At 36.6% G+C, this 19,137-nt stretch overlaps 2 protein-coding genes across 2 annotated transcripts in view; both read left to right on the forward strand.

Annotated features, from left to right (window-relative positions):
* LOC110972298 (cyclic GMP-AMP synthase) overlaps positions 1-9,901 on the forward strand; it is a 30,597-nt gene extending 20,696 nt beyond the window's left edge. Inside the window, 5 exon segments of the mRNA XM_051955973.1 lie at positions 4,772-4,902; positions 5,800-5,944; positions 6,917-7,016; positions 7,390-7,512; positions 8,999-9,901. Coding sequence (XP_051811933.1) covers positions 4,772-4,902; positions 5,800-5,944; positions 6,917-7,016; positions 7,390-7,512; positions 8,999-9,380 — 881 coding nt within the window. The 3' untranslated portion in view covers positions 9,381-9,901.
* Positions 9,902-11,815: 1,914 nt separating this feature from the next.
* rpl11 (ribosomal protein L11) lies at positions 11,816-15,713 on the forward strand. Its single transcript, XM_022222684.2, has 6 exons — positions 11,816-11,851; positions 11,950-12,100; positions 12,216-12,322; positions 13,255-13,386; positions 14,140-14,250; positions 15,587-15,713. Exons 1-6 carry the CDS (start codon positions 11,831-11,833, stop codon positions 15,614-15,616), a joined length of 552 nt encoding a protein of 183 aa, XP_022078376.1. The 5' UTR covers positions 11,816-11,830; the 3' UTR covers positions 15,617-15,713.
* The last annotated feature ends 3,424 nt before the right edge of the window (positions 15,714-19,137 follow it).

Consider the following 19,137-nt stretch of genomic DNA (forward strand, 5'->3'; position numbering starts at 1 on the left):
AAAAACTTAAGTCTTGACAATTCAGATGACGAGTTTGTTCACATTCATAGTGATTTAGTAATTAGAAATGTGTAAATGATGTACTGTAATGCAACACAATGCAACACAACACAGCTGAACACGACAAACCACAATATAGCACAAAGCAGGACAGCACAACACACTACAACACAACATAGTACAATATGACACTACGAAGTTCAACACAATTCCAAATAACACAGCACAGATAACAAAGTACAATGCAACAGGGCACAACAGAACTCAAAACAACACAACACTACACAACACAGTGCAGCACAACACAACAGAAGAAATAAAACTTTTTGGGAATTATTGGAATTTTCTTCCTAAAGAAATTTGGGTTTGTTTGGGGTTTTTTTGCTGAAGTTTTGGATTTTTTTCAGACAAGAAAACAATATTTTTGGTGCTCGTAAATGAGGACAACAGGAGGGTTAAAATGACCAACAGGCTGGACCAGGCGGAGGAGAGCTGGACAATGGGGAGATGCAAATTCCAGCAAAAATGGCTAGAAAACCTGGATTTCAGAGAATGACTGCAGCCCGGGGGTGTTCAGGGGTAGTTTCCGGATTCACAGAGTACTGTAGGGACAGTTTTCATTTTAAAATCATCTTTTACCAAAAAAGCAAACCGTGTAATTTGTTGAGTTCACGGTCGTGGCATTAAAATTTTGACAATATAGCATTAAAATGGCATTGAAAAGCGTTAAATCTGACTGGCTGTTGATTTCTGCAGTAACCCAGCCTGAAATCCTAAATAAACTGAATGTTTCCCACTAAGTGAACTTTTCTCCTCAAACACAGCAGCGTCCTTTCTCCTGGACTGTTTTAAGTGTCCTCACTCAGATAAGCACCATGTTAACTGCACCTGTATTAGTCTGTGTGCATCAGATAATCAGTCACATCAGCAGTAGAAAGCAAAGTAAATCACTGTGTTCTTTCTTAACCGACAGAATAAACCAACCAGCAACAGAGATCCTTTACAAATAAAACAACATGAGCAAAAAAATATGAAACTAGCAGATTAGCACAATTTATTCACCAAATCTATGAGTTTAAATCATAGTGACTGAATGGAGACGGTGGTACACCTGCAGCCTCATTCAAGTGGTGAAAGAATCATTTTGTCATTCTTATGAGATTCAACAAATACAAACTGTGTGATGAATAAAATAATAGTTCACGTTAAAGGTCCATAAACAGTCAGACACAAAGTTTAGGTTGAGCAGAGTGAAAATGTGATTTTTAAAGCGACTCAGAGCAACACAGAGGAGAGGCCTGCTGCATTCTGAAGACTCCATCGTCTCCATGGATACAGCAAAAACACATTTCTGGCATTTTATCATTTCTGCCCCAGTTGGCATCATTTATTTTACTTTTCCAAAAAATTCATGTAAAATTTGATCAATTTGATGCCTTTAAATCAAAATTACAGAGTTTCCAAATCACTACGCCAATGATTAATAAATTAGATTAACCCTCTCCTGAGAGAAGTTTTACATTTTATGCTTCAAATAATCATTTTAAAAATCGTCCAATAACTGTTAATCACTAAATCTGTGTTTTTATCAACAGTTACAATTTAGAAAGTCACACTGGTTTCTACACTGACACAGCTGTAAGGATTTCAGACAGATAAATAACATAATTCCATCAATTAAAAGCTACATTATTAATAATCTATTCATAATCTTACCAGTAGCGTCGCGGTGCACCTCCACGGCAACTCCCACGTATCCCTCGACGTCCATCAGTCTGAAGTCCATCTCCAGGTCTTCAGGGATCCAAAGGTGATTCAAGGATCCACCAAGAGTCGTTTTTATAAACGCCTTCTTAACTGGACTTCTTTGGCCGAAGGTTTCCTCTTCAGGTCTTCGGTTTCCAAAAGTGTCCTCTTCAGGTCTTCTCTTTCAGAGTCTGAGAGTGTCCTCTTCAGGTCTCCAAAAGTGTCTTCTTCTTCAAGTCTTCGCTTTCCAAAAGTGTTGCTTTCCAAGTATTCTCTTTCTCCAGCTGATCTTTGAACAGGTCAATCCAAGTCCAAGAGCAGGTGAAAAAGGGAAATTTCAGAAGGTTTCAGCCTTTATATAGGCTCCCTGGGTGCATCAAAAAATGCCAGAATTGTTTTTGTTCGGTGCACCATGGAGACGATGGAATCATCCAATACAGAAGTTCTCTGTCACATAAATTCCGGTCACCTGCCTGAATGAAGACTAGAAGTCACTCTTGTCATGAACCTTCTTCCAGCTGACTTCACATTTATTCACATGTTCTCTGTTGCAATTTGACAAAGCAGCTGCTTGAAGACTGATTTTGTTTTGACCCCTGGATCTGACATCCCAGAACCAAACACCACAGAGCTCCACAGGGACTCATTGTTTGTAAAATCAGGAAAAGTGATACATCTATCAGAGAAATGTCTGACATATCAGAGGGACTGGTGTAAAGTATCTGAGTAAATGTACTCGATTACTGTGCGTAAATGCAGTTTGAAGTGGCTTAGACTTGAATATTTTAACTGTGTGCTACTTTCTACTTCGGCGGCACTACATCTGAAATATAAATAATCTATTTTCCACTACGTTAATCTGAAAGTTTCAGTTACTTCATAGCATACAAGCTCCTATCAGGATATAATGACTCATTCAGCCGATAATCACTTTTCACTCCCCTTGGACATTTTTCCTTTTTATCGCTTTAATGTGACTTTGTTTGTTTTGTTTTTTACATTATATAATACAACATGTGGTTGGTATTTGCCAGGTGAGCACTAGCCCTCCTACAGTGGGGTAGTTTTAAGGAGCTGCTGCTGCTGCTTGTAGAGTCATCAGGTCCATCTGTGATGAGTTCCCCAAAGAAGAACAACTTAGCTGACACACAGTGGAGATTCACAAGAGTGTCGACTCAGACAGAGGTGTTTGGTACAAAAGTCCTAAGGAGGTATTCCACTAAAGATCAGCTGTTTCCAGCTGGAATAGTCATTTATCACATTAACAATGTCTGGACTGTATTTATGATTAATTTAATGTTATCTTCATTGAAAAAAAAACTTCTTTCAAAAATAAGGACTTTTGTAAGTGACCGCAAAGTTTTGAACGGTGATGTACAAGAATGGAGGAATACTGTTACATTCAAAACCTAGAAATATGCTCAAAGTAGCGACAGATGTCTGCAAAATAATGATATATTTATCTAATTTAAAAACAGTTAAACTGTGTCATTTCAAGATGACACAAAGAATGAATCACATTTTGTAAAGATACAGACTTTTTGCATTCTGTGCACTTTTGACCTGATATTTTCTTACAGTAAATTCAATAAATTATTGAATTTTTGAATGTGATTTTACTAAATATTTACTGTAATTTGCCAAAGCAGAGAAATTTTGTAAAATAGCAGTTTACATTTTTTTTAAAACTACTTTTTATTCCTTAATATACATAATTTTTCTTTCAAATAGAGTTGTAACTATAAATTAATGATATTTAAAACATTTTATTATAGTAAAAAATAGTGTCATTTTATAGTCAAACATTGTAAAAGAAAAAAAATCACCGTCTTTAAAATTGCAGACATTTTGATGTGGAGGTTAAGTACCATGTTTTCTCCGGGTACTCCGGCTTCCTCCCACAGTCCAAAAATATGCTGAGGTTAATTGGATAATGTCTAAATTGCCCGTAAGTGTGAATGTGATTGTTTGTCTGTATATGTAGCCCTGTGACAGACTGGTGACCTGTCCAGGGTGTCCCCTGCCTTCGCCTGAGTCAGCTGGAATAGGCCCCAGCCCCCCCCCCCCCCCCCCCCCCCCCCCCCCGCGACCCTAGTGAGGATAAAGTGGTGTATAGAGAATGGATGGATGGATGGATGGTTAAGTACCATGCTGGCCTCTTATTTTTTTGTTTTTAAAATATTATTATTATTATTATTATTATTATTAATTTTACAGTTTACAAGTAATTCGACTTTTCTGTGACTGTACCAGATTTTTTGTCTAATTTCACAAAACAGGGGAAATCTGTATGAAATCGAGTTTAAGAATGATTTAAGAATTGAAATAATTTAAAAAAAATGTTATTATGGGCAAATGTTGTCAAAGAGCAAATTACTATCTGTAAAAATATTGATTTTTTAAAATACTATTTTCTCTCCAATTTTTATATATATTATTATTACCATTTTTTTTACAGTGCACCTAATGTTCTACAATGAAAACCAGACTCTCAGACCACTTTATTAGGAACACCTGCACATTCTAGTGTCATCCAGTACAACAGCTCTGACACAAATTCTACTTTGTGAAGCTTCTACGTTTTCTGTTTCTGTTGACATTGTCAGAAAGATGGTAGTTTTACTTTATATTTATCATTGAGATCATAGTGGGTGGTCTTAGTACTGTGCTGAGAAACGTTCCTGTAAGGAACACACTGCTGTTCTATTGTTGTAAATATTTGTGTTTTTTGTCACCTTCATCTCAACTTTTGACCTTTTTTATGGAGTCATTTTGAGACGTCACAGCAGGAAGAACTCGGGTGTAAATAAGAAGATTAATGAAGGCTCACTTCCATTCAGCTGCTCCAGTTTTCCCTCTTGTTTTAAATTCACTCAACTCCAAATCTGACAAATTTGAAGAAACACAACAACACTTCATCTGTTTTAGCCACAGCAGCGTCACACAAAAACCTGAAACCTTGTCAAATTGGCAGCAGATTCATCATAAATATAAACTTTTTCAATTAATCTTTTCTGGTTTGCAGTCCCTGATGAATGCTGTCGCTGGGAGGTGAACAGGAAGAATCCATACTGTCCTGCCGTCACTTTGTCTCTGTGCAGAACTGACAAGAACAGTGATGAGCTGATCTCTGTGGACGTGGTTCCGTCTCTGGAGGTACATTTTCAGAACGAACTTAATAATTTATCTAACCAAGACGAGGCTCATTGAGATTAAGGATGAAGGCCAAGACAGGCAGCAGCATAAACTACCAAATTACAGACATAAAACTATTTACATAAAGTTTACATAAAGACTGGAGTGTTTTATAGTATCTTAAAATTGCTAAACTAAATGTCACAAGTTACAGATGTTCGTTGTTTAGGAATTATTTCGTGAAATCAGCTCAGAGAGAAAAGCACGAAGTAAAACAAACACTTCCTGTATCATTTAATCTGCTCATTTTGATCAATAAAAACAAAACTGTTGAGCAATCAGGAGATTTATAGAAATAAAATCAGCCTTTCATATTATTGGGTGCCTTTTCCGTCACACTCAGGAACAAAATTAAGAAGCTACAGAGATAATTAATGACATAAAGGCCTGCCTGACCGCTAGATTTCTACTAATTCTGTTGTATTTGGCGCCTCAGAGATATTTTATAATGATAAAATTAGTCTGGATGTTTTTTCTGGCCTCCAGCTCCACTAAAAGCAACTGATTTTAGTCCTTTTAGGTATAAATAAAGCATCATTTGTGCATGGTCTTTTTGTTTGTGTCAGACTTAAAATCAGACTTTTATCAGAAGCAGGTCTGAAAGAGGCTTTAAAACAGCAACAAATATGAATAATATCCTCTTTCTGATTGGTCAAAGTCTGTCTTCATGCACTACCTTTTCTAAAACTGAGTCAGTCGAAGGTAGAGTTTAATCTCAGACCACTAGAATTACGTACGAGGAAAGGTTTTTATGGATTTTTTGTTCAAAAACACGCCGCCTACTCCAGCTGTAGCAGCAGTGTTGTTCTGGTTGATTTGTTGTGAGTCAACATTGATTTAACTTGTGTGTGTCTTCAGGTTCAGGGCTGGCCGGTTCCGGTCCGCAACGGTCCAGATGTTGAGAACTGGCTGGGAAAGAAGGTTCGCCAAGAAATCCGAGGTTTGCCGTGTTACTTTGTGCCAAAGAGGCTGAAAGGACGAAACCTGAGCGAAGATGCCAAAGGTGAGAAGAACTACAAACATGGAGGACTTCCATCTGTGTGAGATACATTTTATAAACAGTGTGTGAGCGAGAAACCTAAATATACCAATATTCATAAAACGGCTAATGGTTTAAATCTGAATTTTATAGTCACAATCACAAAACAAACAGGACGTTATAATGCTATCTTTATTTGTAAAAACACCCTTTCAAAATAATGTTACAAAACATTTTGCATTTTGAACAAAATCAAATGAAAACAAATTAAACTAAATAAGATCCTAAACATGCCACATAGCAAGATAAAATAGTCTTTTTTAAGTTTTATTCTTATACAACACATAAAAAACAACAGTTGTGTCAAAGTGAGCTTCAGTAAAGAAAGTTCATTATTGACATTATGAAAGTAACCTACAAAGGCAATTTATGATGGGATTTTACCTTAGTAATTCATTTATTTGAGATCAAATCATGCAAAAGTTACACAAAATACTATTTTACCAGTCTATAATAAATATTAAAGCTGAGACCATATGGTTGTATTAATTATGGAGAATAAAAATTAACTGTGAACTGACAGAACACGGCTCCACGTGATGATAAACTGTGTATGAGACTTAATAATGATGAAGGAGGAAACAGCAGCAGCTTTCTGTTGCTGTTTAATTCAAGTTTGCACTGAAAAACTGATGTGTTTCTGACCTGGCATACGGATTATTTATTGAAAACCAACGTTCAGTATTAAAAACTGTCCACAAGATGGCACCGAGGCGTCCAAAATGAAGCCCAGCAGCACAATCTTTGGTCAGAAAGCAAAATAAAATGCACTTGGGTTGTTCTTTAAGGCCACTACTTTCAATCCACGTCTTATCTTGTTTGTTTTTACATCAGATTCAATGTCCTGCAGTCTGACTTTGAAATAAAAGTTTTTGTAAGATGATAAAACTTTGAATTATTGAACTCTTTTGTTTTGTTTTGTGTGTTCCTCATCAGAGAGTTGGAGGATTTCGTTCTCTCACATCGAGAAGAAAATCATCACGTCTCACGGCAACAAGAAAACCTGCTGTGAGAGCAACGCCACCAAATGCTGCCGGTCAGATTCTTTGTTTATTTACATCTTTTCACACTCAATGTATTTTATCATTAATCGTTCATTTTCAGTCGTATAGAGTCTGCTGGCAGTCAGACAGAATCTTAATCGATATGTTTGATCTCAATATTGATCTGTGTTTGTGCTGTCAGTGTGTTAAATCTCTATAAATACACACTCAAATGTATAAATATATATTTAGGAACAACTTTTAGAGTGTTTATGAAACATTTTGAGCAAATTACTCCAAACTCCACAACAATTAACAAGTATTTGAGGTATTTAAAGCTGATAGGAGTCACACTGTTGATGTACGTTTGGATTAATTAACTTTGCGCAGGGCCTTTTTCAAGTAATTTCTCCTCTTGTCTTGCAGAAAGCAGTGCTTAAAGCTCCTCAAATCTCTGATTGAGGGTCTGAAGCAGCGTTTTCCCAAAGAGCTGGAGGATCTGTGTTCGTACCACGGGAAGACCGTCTTCCTCCACACGCTGTCCTCCAGGTTCTCCTCAGAATCCTTTTTATTGGAACGATAGTGGATATAGAAGCAGAGATAATTAATGCAGCTGTAACTGTAAGCAAAGGTTTGGTGGTTTAATTCCTGAGTCCACGAGTCAACATGTTGAAATAACATAAAAACAAAAAAAAATATTTCAGCAACTCTAATACCATAAAATATTGGAAAATACGGGAAAATAACCATTACATTTTGTTATTTTTACAATTAATAATCATTCATTTCAATTATTAAATATGTTTACCATTACATTAATATTAATAATAATATTACATTAAAATATTTGCTAATTTAATAATAATAATAATAATAATAATAGTAATTACATTTAATTTTTAAAGTCTGTAATTTTACAGATTTTTCTTTATATTTTATAATTGTTTTTATCTAATTTTAGAAATATACAAAAAAATATTAATATGAATTATTACATATATTTACCTTTACAATAATATTAATAATAATATTACATTAAAATATTTGCTAATTTCATAATAATAATAATAATAATAAGAAGAAGTATACTTAATTTTTCAAGTCTGTAATTTTACAGATTTTCTTTGTATTTTATGATTTTTTGTTCAAATTTTAGAATTATACAAAAAATTATTAATATGAATTATTATGTATATTTACCGTTACAATAGTATTAATAATAATATTACATTAAAATCTTTGCTAATTTAATAATAATATAATAATAATAATAACATTTAATTTTTAAAGTCTGTAATTTTACAGGAATTTCTTTTTATTTCATGTTTTTTGTCCTAATTTTAGATATATACAAAAATTTAAAAAATATATTAATTATTGCATATTTTTACCATTGCAATAATATTAATAATAATATTACTTTAAAAATATTTGCTAATTTAATACATTTTAATTGTAAAAGTCTGTAATTTTACAGAATTTTTCCTTTGATTTTATTTATGTTTTTCCCCTAATTTTGGAAATATACAAAAATATCGATAATGTTACAACAATAGAGCTTGCCTTTACATGTCTAATCTTTAATTGAGATAACTATTTATACTTTTTGTTTTGTATGAAAAATCTATTTTTTGTCCTCATAAAGGCTGTTAAAATACATTTGCATGTCAGCAGAATTTCACAAATATTTCTTGTATTCAATAGATTTGGACTGTCAAATTCAAGTTTTACACAATTAGTGACACTTAACAGAAAGGAAGTATTTGTTCTGTAATTTTACATTCATTTAAGAAACAATTAGTATCCTAAATGAAAGATATCTTCTACATTTTATATCATACCTCAATAAAATTTTCATTTTAAATTATCTTACTGTATTTTTTGGCCCCTCGGCAACCAGAATGTCACCATTTCTGTACGTTTTTTTTTTACAGTGTGAACTTACCTGCTCATACAGAGATGAATCTATGTACAAATGCTTCTCTTCCAGTCCTTCATTCACATTTATATTTTCCTGTGGCTTCTCCTCTGCCAGGTTCGAGGACTCCATGTGGGCTCGGCAGCAGCTTCCCTCCTGCTTCCTGGAGCTCGTCTCGGCTCTGGAGGATCACGCTCGCCGTGGTGTCCTTCCTCACTTCTTTGTCCCTGAATGCAACCTCTTCTCTCCGGCCGTCTTCCCTCGCAGAGCGCTGGCGTTCCTGGTCAGCGCTCTGGAGGAGCAGCGGAGGGACGGTCTGCCGCTGCTGAAGCATCCACTTCCTGTTGCACGTCTGAGACCAGAAAACATCTCAGCTGAAGTCTTCACCGAGGATTCCAGCGATCAGTCTGCAGCCGTGACCTCTGCTGTTCTGACTAAAGTGATGCTTGTGTTTGCTATGGTTTTGTTTTGTCTCTCGTTTCTTATCCAATCAATGTGAAATGACGATAAACAGAGAAGATGTTAGACATAAACGAGGTGAAATAAATGGTTTAATGTCACATTTATTTCACTCGCCCTGCAGAAGTCATAAATATGAACTGAGCTGTGGATCTCATTTTACTCTAATTCTGATTCCTAACTATATTAAAGGTACAGTTGTTTTTAACTATTTTAAAAATGATTGATTTTAGAATGTTCAACATGGTTTTCCTTTAGTCCAAATTATTTAGGATTTTTTCCACATGAGTACTTATTATTTATTGAGGAGCTTTTAAAGAAATAAAAAAATCTGAATCTTTTAAACCTTTCTTTTGTTTTTACTTATTTCCAATGACCAATAAAATTCCTGAATGTAAAAGTCTTTTAGTTTGAATAGTTTTGCTCCGTTAATTTTTCCTTTTTTTTTTTTTTAATTAAATGTCGTTTGGTACTGGTGGGGGGAGATTTCTTGTAGTACTTTTCAGTATACTGTGTGTTCTTATAACATGAATAATCAAATAAAACTCAGTTTGTACTGTCTGTTGTTGTTGGTGTCATAATTGGTGCAACGTTTAGAATAAATGGTTGCATAAAAAGATGTACAGTAAAAAAACTAAAGACTTGGTCGAGAGCTAGTGACATTTCAATTTAACATCAATCAGAATTATACTTTCAAAAATAACCAATTAGAAAACAGATAATTGTCACATCACAATTTACAGAACAAATCTTCAAATGGCATGTTTTGGCTGCCCAAAACTCCAAAAACAAAAAGATATTAAATTTATATATATATAAATACTGTATCTAACGTTTGTTTGACAATGTGATTTTCTTGGGCAAATAAAAATGAGGAATTGAATAATAAGGATGGAACTCAATAATATTATTGACTGCAAAATTTCTTGGACTAATTTAAATATGAGGGTTAAGACTACAGTTTTATACATACACACATTATTGTTATTGTTTCGGTCTGGAACAGGTGCGTAATACATTTGACTGGGCATTATACTATGTGTAATTGTGTTTGTGATAAATAAAGGTCTTAAATCTTGAACAAGAACATTTTGCTTGACACACTGAAATGTTAATGTTAAGGGCCTATAATGTCCAAGTATGTGCTACTAAAAAATATTTTAAAATTATGGTATTCAAAATAGAGCTGCACAGTGGAGTAGTGGTTAGCACTTTCGCCTTGCAGCAAGACGATCCCGATTCAAATCCCAGCCTGGGCCTGGGCTCTTTCTGCATGGAGTTTGCATGTTCTCCCTGTGCATGCGTGGGTTTTCTCCGGGTACTCCGGCTTCCTCCCACAGTCCAAAAAAATATGCTGAGGTTAATTGGTTACTCTAAATTGCCCGGAGGTGTGATTGTGTGTCTGTATATGAAGCCCTGTGACAGACTGGTGACCTGTCCAGGGTGTCCCCTGCCTTTGCCCAAGAAATGCCTTTTGCCTTTGGGATAGGCTCCAGCAACCCCCGCAACCCAAGTGAGAATAAAGTGGTGTATAGAGGATGGATGGATGGTATTTAAAATAATTATTAGATAAAAAGTACTGAAGTTCAACAGCACAAAATTTGATGAACTGACCCAAATTCATTTTTTAAATAAAGTTATTCAAGTTGAATAATTCATTTTAAAGCATAAATTATTCAAAAATAGTTTCTAGTGGCTCATAATACTGCAGACAGATTTGTTCGACTGGTAAACAAATTTATTTTAGTAATTCTATTGTTTTGAACTTCAATAGTTTGCGAATACGGAACCATTGCGTTGTGCCCTTGGTTTTCCATCGACCGTATTTGCGGTGAACACGCGGCTATAAAAGCTTTTCGCCGGAAACGGAACGTCCTCTTCTAGCGATCCAACATGGCGGTGAGTAGTGTCTCACATCGTACGATGGCGATCAAATCTGAAGTTACAGTTGAAATCCACAATCATCCGAGCTGCTGGTTCAATCTAGAGGCTATTTAGTGTTCAGATGTTTAGACTCCATTATGAACAATCAAACTCGAGTCGTATTTAATAATTAAACGTCAAAGAATACTGTTAAAGTGGAAAACCGAGTGATGCTAACATGCTAGCCGCAGGAAAATACGCTACAGTTGTATAATTACAGTTATTATGAAATTTCAGTAATGTTGGTGCTACTAAAACACGCATTAGGCATGTCTGCTAGTATTATGTGTATTTTGAAGTTGTTTTGGGGTTGTTAAGTTTCCGGACACGTATGAGCTGTGACAGCTAACAGCAGCAGCGGGGATATGTACGGACATGTTCTCCGGCCGGCATGTGTTGGTCCGAGTCTGTCTGGAGTTAATGCAGAGGCAGGGCAGGTCACTGTCCGCGGTTTAGAGAGAGAATAACTAACTGTAAATGTTAAGTTGAAGCTCAGATTTGCCGTTACGTTGCCTAAACTAGCTTTCTCACACATGCTAACCTGTTAGCATGCAGTTAGCACTCAACATGGCAGCAGCGATTGACCAGGTGTGAGCTCATTCCAGGTTCTCTGTGTGGCTGCTGTTGGATTTTAAGCTGTTAAATGAACATGATGATGAACTGATCTTCTGTTTTGTGTCGTCCAGGACCAGGGTGAGAAGAAGGAGAACCCCATGAGGGAGCTTCGCATCCGCAAGCTCTGCCTGAACATCTGTGTGGGTGAGAGCGGAGACAGACTGACCAGAGCTGCCAAGGTGCTGGAGCAGCTCACCGGGCAGACTCCCGTCTTCTCCAAGGGTCAGTGTCTGAGTCCTGTCAGGAGTGTTTGATGGGCTCAAATGTGACAGTCAAGAAATGGACTGGTGGCTCGTCCCAGCGCTGGATTTTAAGTTTGTTTCTCGTCTCCTTGCAGCCCGTTACACTGTGAGATCCTTCGGTATCCGTAGAAATGAAAAGATTGCTGTCCACTGCACCGTCCGTGGAGCCAAGGCAGAGGAGATCCTGGAGAAAGGACTCAAGGTGAGTCAGTCATGTTGTCTTTACTGGCTTCTGTCCTCTTTTGACTCGTCGTAGACTCATTGGAGGCTGTGCTTGTCTGTGAAGTACTTCAGTCCCTGATAGTAACCTTTTCTCTCAGATTGTTTTAATTTTACAAGTGTTTAGAGGCCTGAAGTTAGAATAAAGCTGCAATAATTAAAGTCTAGTCATTAATTGGTTAATTGACTATTAATTTGCTGACTTAGTGACTGAACAATCATTGTAGTAATTTCTGAGCTTCCATCTTCTGTTAATATCAGGTTTTGACTTTTTCCTTATCTGACATGACGGTAAACTTTATCCTTTGGTTTTTGAATGGCAGTGGTCTTTCATTAATAATAGAAATAAACACGAGCTGCATCAGGGAAGTCAGTTGTGAGGCTGTTTGTTTCTGCTGCAGAGGCTTTTCCTCTTGTTTTGTTTTTTATATAAACCCCCTCCACCCGGTGACACTTCAAGGGTCCAGAGCCTCAGCTTGAGAACCGAAGCACCCTAGTTTGTAGATTAGAAACGCAGAACAGGATTCAGCATGGCATCCAAAGAAAACAATAAAAGGCTTGAAAAACTGAAAGTGATTGTAGTAAACCTTTATTTATGTATTTGTCCTTCTTTAAATCTACAGTTATAATAATGTAGACAATTATAATACAAACCTTACAAGTTAGATGCAACAGAAAATGTTTTCAGTGCAGAAAAATAATTCGTTTTTGTAGCTGCGTGTCTCCAAATGGTGAAAAGTTTAACCTACATGTGGTTTAGTTTAACTGGAAGTATTTCTTTTGTGTTTAATGGCTTCATAACTCTCTTACATAAATAATGAACCTGTGTAAAAAACTTCTTTTCCTGCCCTCTGTTTCACTATTTGTGGGATTAAAGCCAGTCGTTGCTTTAAAGTGGTGGTTCTCTGCTTCCAGGTGCGTGAGTACGAGTTGAGAAAGAACAACTTCTCTGATACCGGAAACTTCGGCTTCGGCATCCAGGAGCACATCGATCTGGGCATCAAATACGACCCCAGCATCGGCATCTACGGACTGGACTTCTACGTGGTGAGTAGCTCAGACTGACCTGATGTGGAGGGTTGGGATGGCAGCAGATGGACTCATTTGGTTATTAATTAATTGGATATATTGAATTTGTGTTGATATCTGGTTTTACTGTAACATCATACTAACCAGAGAGGCACATTTGATAGAAATGCATTTTACAGTTGAAGTAAAAGGTGTTTCTGATTATAAACAGACTCCTTTTGTCATTGAATGTTACATTATTCTTATGTTATCATGTCACTTATCTGTGGGTTTGCAGCGTTCAGTTAAGATTATTAAACAAGTTTTATATCGAGCAGTTTATCAGAAAGATTCAGTGCAGTTAATTTTGCTTCTAAGCATTCCAGCAGTTTCATTAATGAACGTTTCCATTTATGTCTTCTGTTGGTGTTGGACAGGAAATCGTTTTATAGTGACTTTAACAGTGTTCATACTTGCTCCTGATGGTTGGACACGTGTTGGTGTTAAAATTACAGCTGTAAAAATTGTGCTTGATATAGTTCATTAGTACATTTGAAAGAATTTGGACAAATTTCTAAGATTCAGTTTCATTAAATACAGTTTAAACAAGGATCTCACAAAATTTAATTTGCTGTTTTAGCTGATTTGTGAGTTTTTTTGTTTGTTTTTATTCTTTTTTATGAAGATTAAGTCTATCGGAGCTGAAATAGCTCAGATTTGTTCTTCCTGACTGTCTTAATGTTTAGCTGAAGTGTTCCTTAGCAGTTCTGTCTTCCTTCTCTTGATGTTCAGGTTCTGGGCAGACCCGGCTTCAGCATCGCCGACAAGAAGCGGAAAAGAGGCCGCATCGGTTTCAGACACCGCATCCGCAAGGAGGAGGCCATGCGCTGGTTCCAGCAGAAAGTGAGTACAGGAAGTTTGGAGGTTTTCAGGGTTTTGTTCAAACTTTTACTGAACATTAAAGCAGGAAGGAAAGAAGTTACTGCAGATAAAGTTACTGCTTCTAAGACAGAGCAACGTTCATCTTTAACAGCTGAAAGCCTGATCATGTGTTAGAAATGACGTGTTTTAGAGGAATGTCTTAAAAATATCCATGAAAACGGAACCGTTTTCCACGAGGACGGACTGGGACTTTTCACATGTTCAGACCGCTGGAACCAAAATTCAGAGCAGCTCTGATCAACCAGGGATGATCTGTTAAACCCAGGCGTGAACTAACAGTGACGTCACCCGTTGGTTTCAACGCCGAGAAAATGAAGCCTGGATTTTGCTACTTCCTGGTCGCCGTTTTGGATTTTTTGGAGCCAGTGACGTAAAAAGCGTCATCAAACAGGCTGGACCGGAGAGCAACTAGGGGCAGGATTGGCTGAGGACTCTCTTATCCCGCCCACATTTTATCGCAGAGGCTTCTGTTGCTGTCTATCAAGTATAGCCACGCCCCCTGGCTCCGCCAACTTTCACGATTTATTTATTTAAAATTCAGTAATGATTTATTTTAAGATTGGCCACCTGATCTCTCATTTTGACCATGAAAACTAACGGGAAAAAAATCCTGAGCTGTAGAAAATCAGTCTATCAGATTTTATTTTCTCCAAAAATGAATTGGGGTCTATGGAGCAAAAGCTTTTTGGAGCCAACCCTAGCGGACCGCATGATATTGCAAGTTTTTGACACTTCTGGGTGGGCTTCATATTTGGAGCCAGATGCTACGTCCATCTTTATATACAGTCTATGGTTAAACCCAAGAAGAACTGCTCTTTTTCTGCCCTCTCTGAGTCCTCGTTTAGTAACGATCTCCTCTATGACTTCATCAGCAGTATAGAAGATAAAATAAAACCTCCGTAGGAACTATTTGTCGTGGTTTTGTGGCATTAAAAGAGCTGAGCAGTGATGGAAGCCTGAACGTGCCAAATATTTAAATGTTTGTGTTGCCTGACGTTCCTGCAGTGGAAAAACCCTTAAATCATTCCCTAGAAGACGACATATTTATGTTTCATCGACAATCAGTGTTCTTTAAGATTTGGTGGATAATTTGCTAAAAGTCTTGTTTAATCAAAGTAGAGTAAGGAATTTATTGATACTTAGAATTACTGACGGGCTAAATGATTTATTCTCCTTTTGCTTTTTGGATTCCTGGCTCTGTTCACTTTCAGGATCATATTTGAGATGTAATAAACTGTCAGGTTGAGTTTCAGTTTCTTAATTTAACCCAAACTTTCTCCTCTCTGCTCTGTTTCAGTATGATGGTATCATCCTGCCTGGCAAGTAAAGGACCACCTTTTGATCTTGTTTATAACAAAGTAATAAAATGGGGAAAAAAAAAATCTGTTTTTGTCTCGTGTTGTTACTGCTGTGAACACATCCACTGACTGTAGACCATCTCAAAGTCTCACATCAGGCTGGCATTCTGAAATCAGCGCTTTAACTTCTACCTTGGAAGTTGAATCAGAGAATCACATCTTGACCACGTTCAGTGCAGCAGTTTAAAAAAGATTAATTCCTTCAGGAAAATGGCAAAACCGGTCAATAACAAAGCACTAGTCGGTGTTTTGTGCATCCAAATGCAACATTTCTGCAGATATAAGCTGGACAGTACTGTGTACGTCTGATAAGAGACAGGAGTACTTATGAACGGTACTTTACTGCAGTTTATGCTAATGATGTCCTTACTGGTTGAAGCTGTGGTTTAAAAGGTTGTTCTAACTTTCTGGTTTGAGAAAATTCAAAAGTCTTATTAATTTCCCTTTTAAAAAGCTCAAAATGTCATTCACTTATGTCTGAACTGTTTATTTATTGGCTGCTGTAAACAGTAATGTTGATTATAAAATGTTGGGAGACGATGTGTCTTAAACTAGATGCCCAGAAATTCCTAAAAAAAACCTTCACATTTCTTAATTTTTATGCTTGTTGCTGTCCAGGTCACATTGATTATTTGAGTACATTAGGATAAACCATATATGAATAAAGTTGGAAGTAAAGTCACATTAATATAGTATGAAAATTCAATAATTAATATGAAATAATCTGCACTCATGTAACCCAGTAAGAGCAAAAAAAAATGTATTTTTTGTCCTTATTGGTTTCCATCATTCTGTTAGCAGCACAACTGTGATTAAAGGTATTAGTTTGTATCAATTGTGACCCTTCTGCCATGAATTTAGATCATTTCTTACCTTTTTTCAGCTGCTTAAAGCTGCTGTCCGGAGTTTGAATCGCAGCGTCTCCCAAAACACTGGTGGTCCCACCCTCCCTCCCTCTGATTTCGCCCCTTTATTTGTGCACGCGCGCAGTACATGAGAGAAGTGCCCGGAGTGCTGCAGAATCTCGCCTGTTTTGCTGTTTTCCCCTCTTCTACATTTAGTAAATAATAAAGGAATTACGTTAGAATGCTGTATTGAGTCTAACTTGTCCTAATACCAAAATAACATGAATCTGCTAGGACGAACTAGTAAAGTTTCAATATGTGATTACACTCGTGTATCCCTCTCGATGACGTTGTTTATCAAACTTAGTGTATTTACGCGTGTATATGTGTTACATTGTTTATTTATTTCTATCTAGAGTTCAGAATTGCATGACTCTTCTGACGAAGAGTATGTCCCAGACGCCCCAACATCTTCCTCCAGAGGTCGGGCATCTAAACGAAGCCGTCAGGCGGGCTATGGAGACCGTGGTCGGGGAGCGAGGCGAGCACCCCGACCACGGCATCTAAACGAAGGCGTCAGCCGGGCTATGGAGGCTGTGGTCGGGGAGCGACGCGAGCACCCCGAGCCAAAAAACGTCTTGCAGTCTCTTGGCCTGACAAGCCGTGGGATTGGTAACTTTTCTGGAAGTTGCTGATCCCTGATGCTCTCTCCTCCACAAGCAAAACAAATGTGTGCGCGGTTGCGTAGTGCGTAGCTCGCCCACCTCTGCATGGGCTTGCTTGCTGTGCGCGTAACCATTGATTGACAGCATGACAAAGCTGAAGCTCGAACTTGATTGGTCGGCAGCAACCGGCGCTTTTTGGAATAACATGGGGGTCTATGAGAGGAAGGCGGAGCTCAGGAATAAATTTTCATATCGCGTTATACTAACTTTATATTATAGTATCGAACTAGACTAACACATTTAAGCTTTGTTAAAAAATGATACATAAATTGAAAACAAACAGATACTCCGGACAGCAGCTTTAATGTTGCAGCTGTTTGCTGTGTGACTTTTTAACCACACGAGGGCAGTGTGGTGCTGAAATGTCAGCAGAGGAGTTATTTTTTTTTCAACAGCAACCTGATTAGAAAGTGTAGAACCCAGCGTAACACCAGCGCTGTGATTAACATATTACTTTTTGATTGGTGGTAGATTTGAAACCAGATAAGACAGATTGATAATTCTTTTTGCGTATAAAATCTGGGGAGTTACACAAACATGTCACACATTCAGCAGGTCTCAGAGAGCATTTTTGTTGCAGTGATGGGTTTGTGAAAGTACACAATAAAGCACACATAACAAAAACGTTTCTAAATGAGACCACGGGATGTTGTGCAACTTTTTAACATTTACAAATTTGAGGAATACAGCTATGGGATTTCTGTAATTTGAAATATGTGAAAAAAAACAAAACTATTTTTTTAGGTTTGTTTATTGCATTTCTAGGCAATTTATTGTAGTAGTTAAAATAAAAGTCAATAAACATTATTGAAACTTAGGATTTAATGGTAATATTGATGTAAAATAAATAAAAATACTCCATGAAAGTGCTCTACAGCATATAAAAATGTAAGAATATGTCCTGTGGACTTGAAGAATGGTTGCCCTGAAAGGGTTAACTAAGTTATGTGGATAAAAAAAATGAGAAGTTTTATTGATCAGGAGACAGATTTGATATTTATTAGAGCTTTTACTTCTTTATTACTGCTGAGGAGACGCTGTGTGACGCAGCACTTTAAAAAAAATTACCTGGAGACTAAATACGAGGTTAAAGTAGTTAAAAAGGAGTTGTTTACTCATGAGTTACCTGACAGTTTGATCAGTTTTACAAAGAAGAATGAGGTAAAATTACAGCATCCAGATGTTCAGGTTGATTGAGACCAACACAGAATCAATGCTGCAACTAACACTGTAATTTGAAGAGGGTAAATATAGTTTTGGATTTCTAATTAACCCTTATGTCGTCCTGCGGGTCAAAGTTGACCCGTTTTGAAGTTTGAAAATGTGGAAAAAATATAGATTTTCACAGTGAAACTTCTGATGTCCACATTTTCAACATTTTTGGGAAATCTTTGAACATTTTTTGGTGGAAAAAAATGTTAAAAATGTTTCTTAAGAACATTCTTAAAGAAAATATTGTAAGTTTTCCTGATATACATGTAATCACTTTAAATATTTTTAGGATTTTTGGGAAGATTTTTACTCATTTTTTGAAAAAATTTTTTGCAAGAATTTTCTTGCTAAATGTGGGTGTTTTCTTTTAAATATAACTTTTGTGTGAAACTTTTAAGGAATTATTGGAATTTTCCTCCTGAAGGTTTTGCAAATTTTCAGAAATTTTGAAAAAAAAATTTTGCAGAATTTTAGGATTTTTTTCAGACAATTAAACAATATTTTTTGGTGTAAATGAGGACAACAGGAGGATTAATTGACATCACTGTAAAAATCTGCTTTCACTCTGACATGAAAGAGTCTTTTTCTGTTAATTTTTGTGAAAAAAACAAATTAAATTGATCTTTCAATGTTGAAAGAATGAAGAAAAAACTTCCTGCACTTTATGTGGATGTTTAGCACAGCGTTAGGATCAGATACTAGCGTGAC

This window comes from Acanthochromis polyacanthus, chromosome 11 (assembly GCF_021347895.1).
Source record: "Acanthochromis polyacanthus isolate Apoly-LR-REF ecotype Palm Island chromosome 11, KAUST_Apoly_ChrSc, whole genome shotgun sequence".
NCBI classification, from domain to species: domain Eukaryota; kingdom Metazoa; phylum Chordata; class Actinopteri; family Pomacentridae; genus Acanthochromis; species Acanthochromis polyacanthus.

What these genes read in the sequence shown, in the direction of transcription:
- rpl11 (XM_022222684.2), top strand. Translation starts at nt 11,831, where the DNA reads ATGGCAGCAGCGATTGACCAG. An exon ending in TGGCAGCAGCGATTGACCAG is followed by an intron (nt 11,852 to 11,949) that starts GTGTGAGCTCAT and finishes TGTGTCGTCCAG; the next exon opens with GACCAGGGTGAGAAGAAGGA. An exon ending in ACGGACTGGACTTCTACGTG is followed by an intron (nt 13,387 to 14,139) that starts GTGAGTAGCTCA and finishes CTTGATGTTCAG; the next exon opens with GTTCTGGGCAGACCCGGCTT.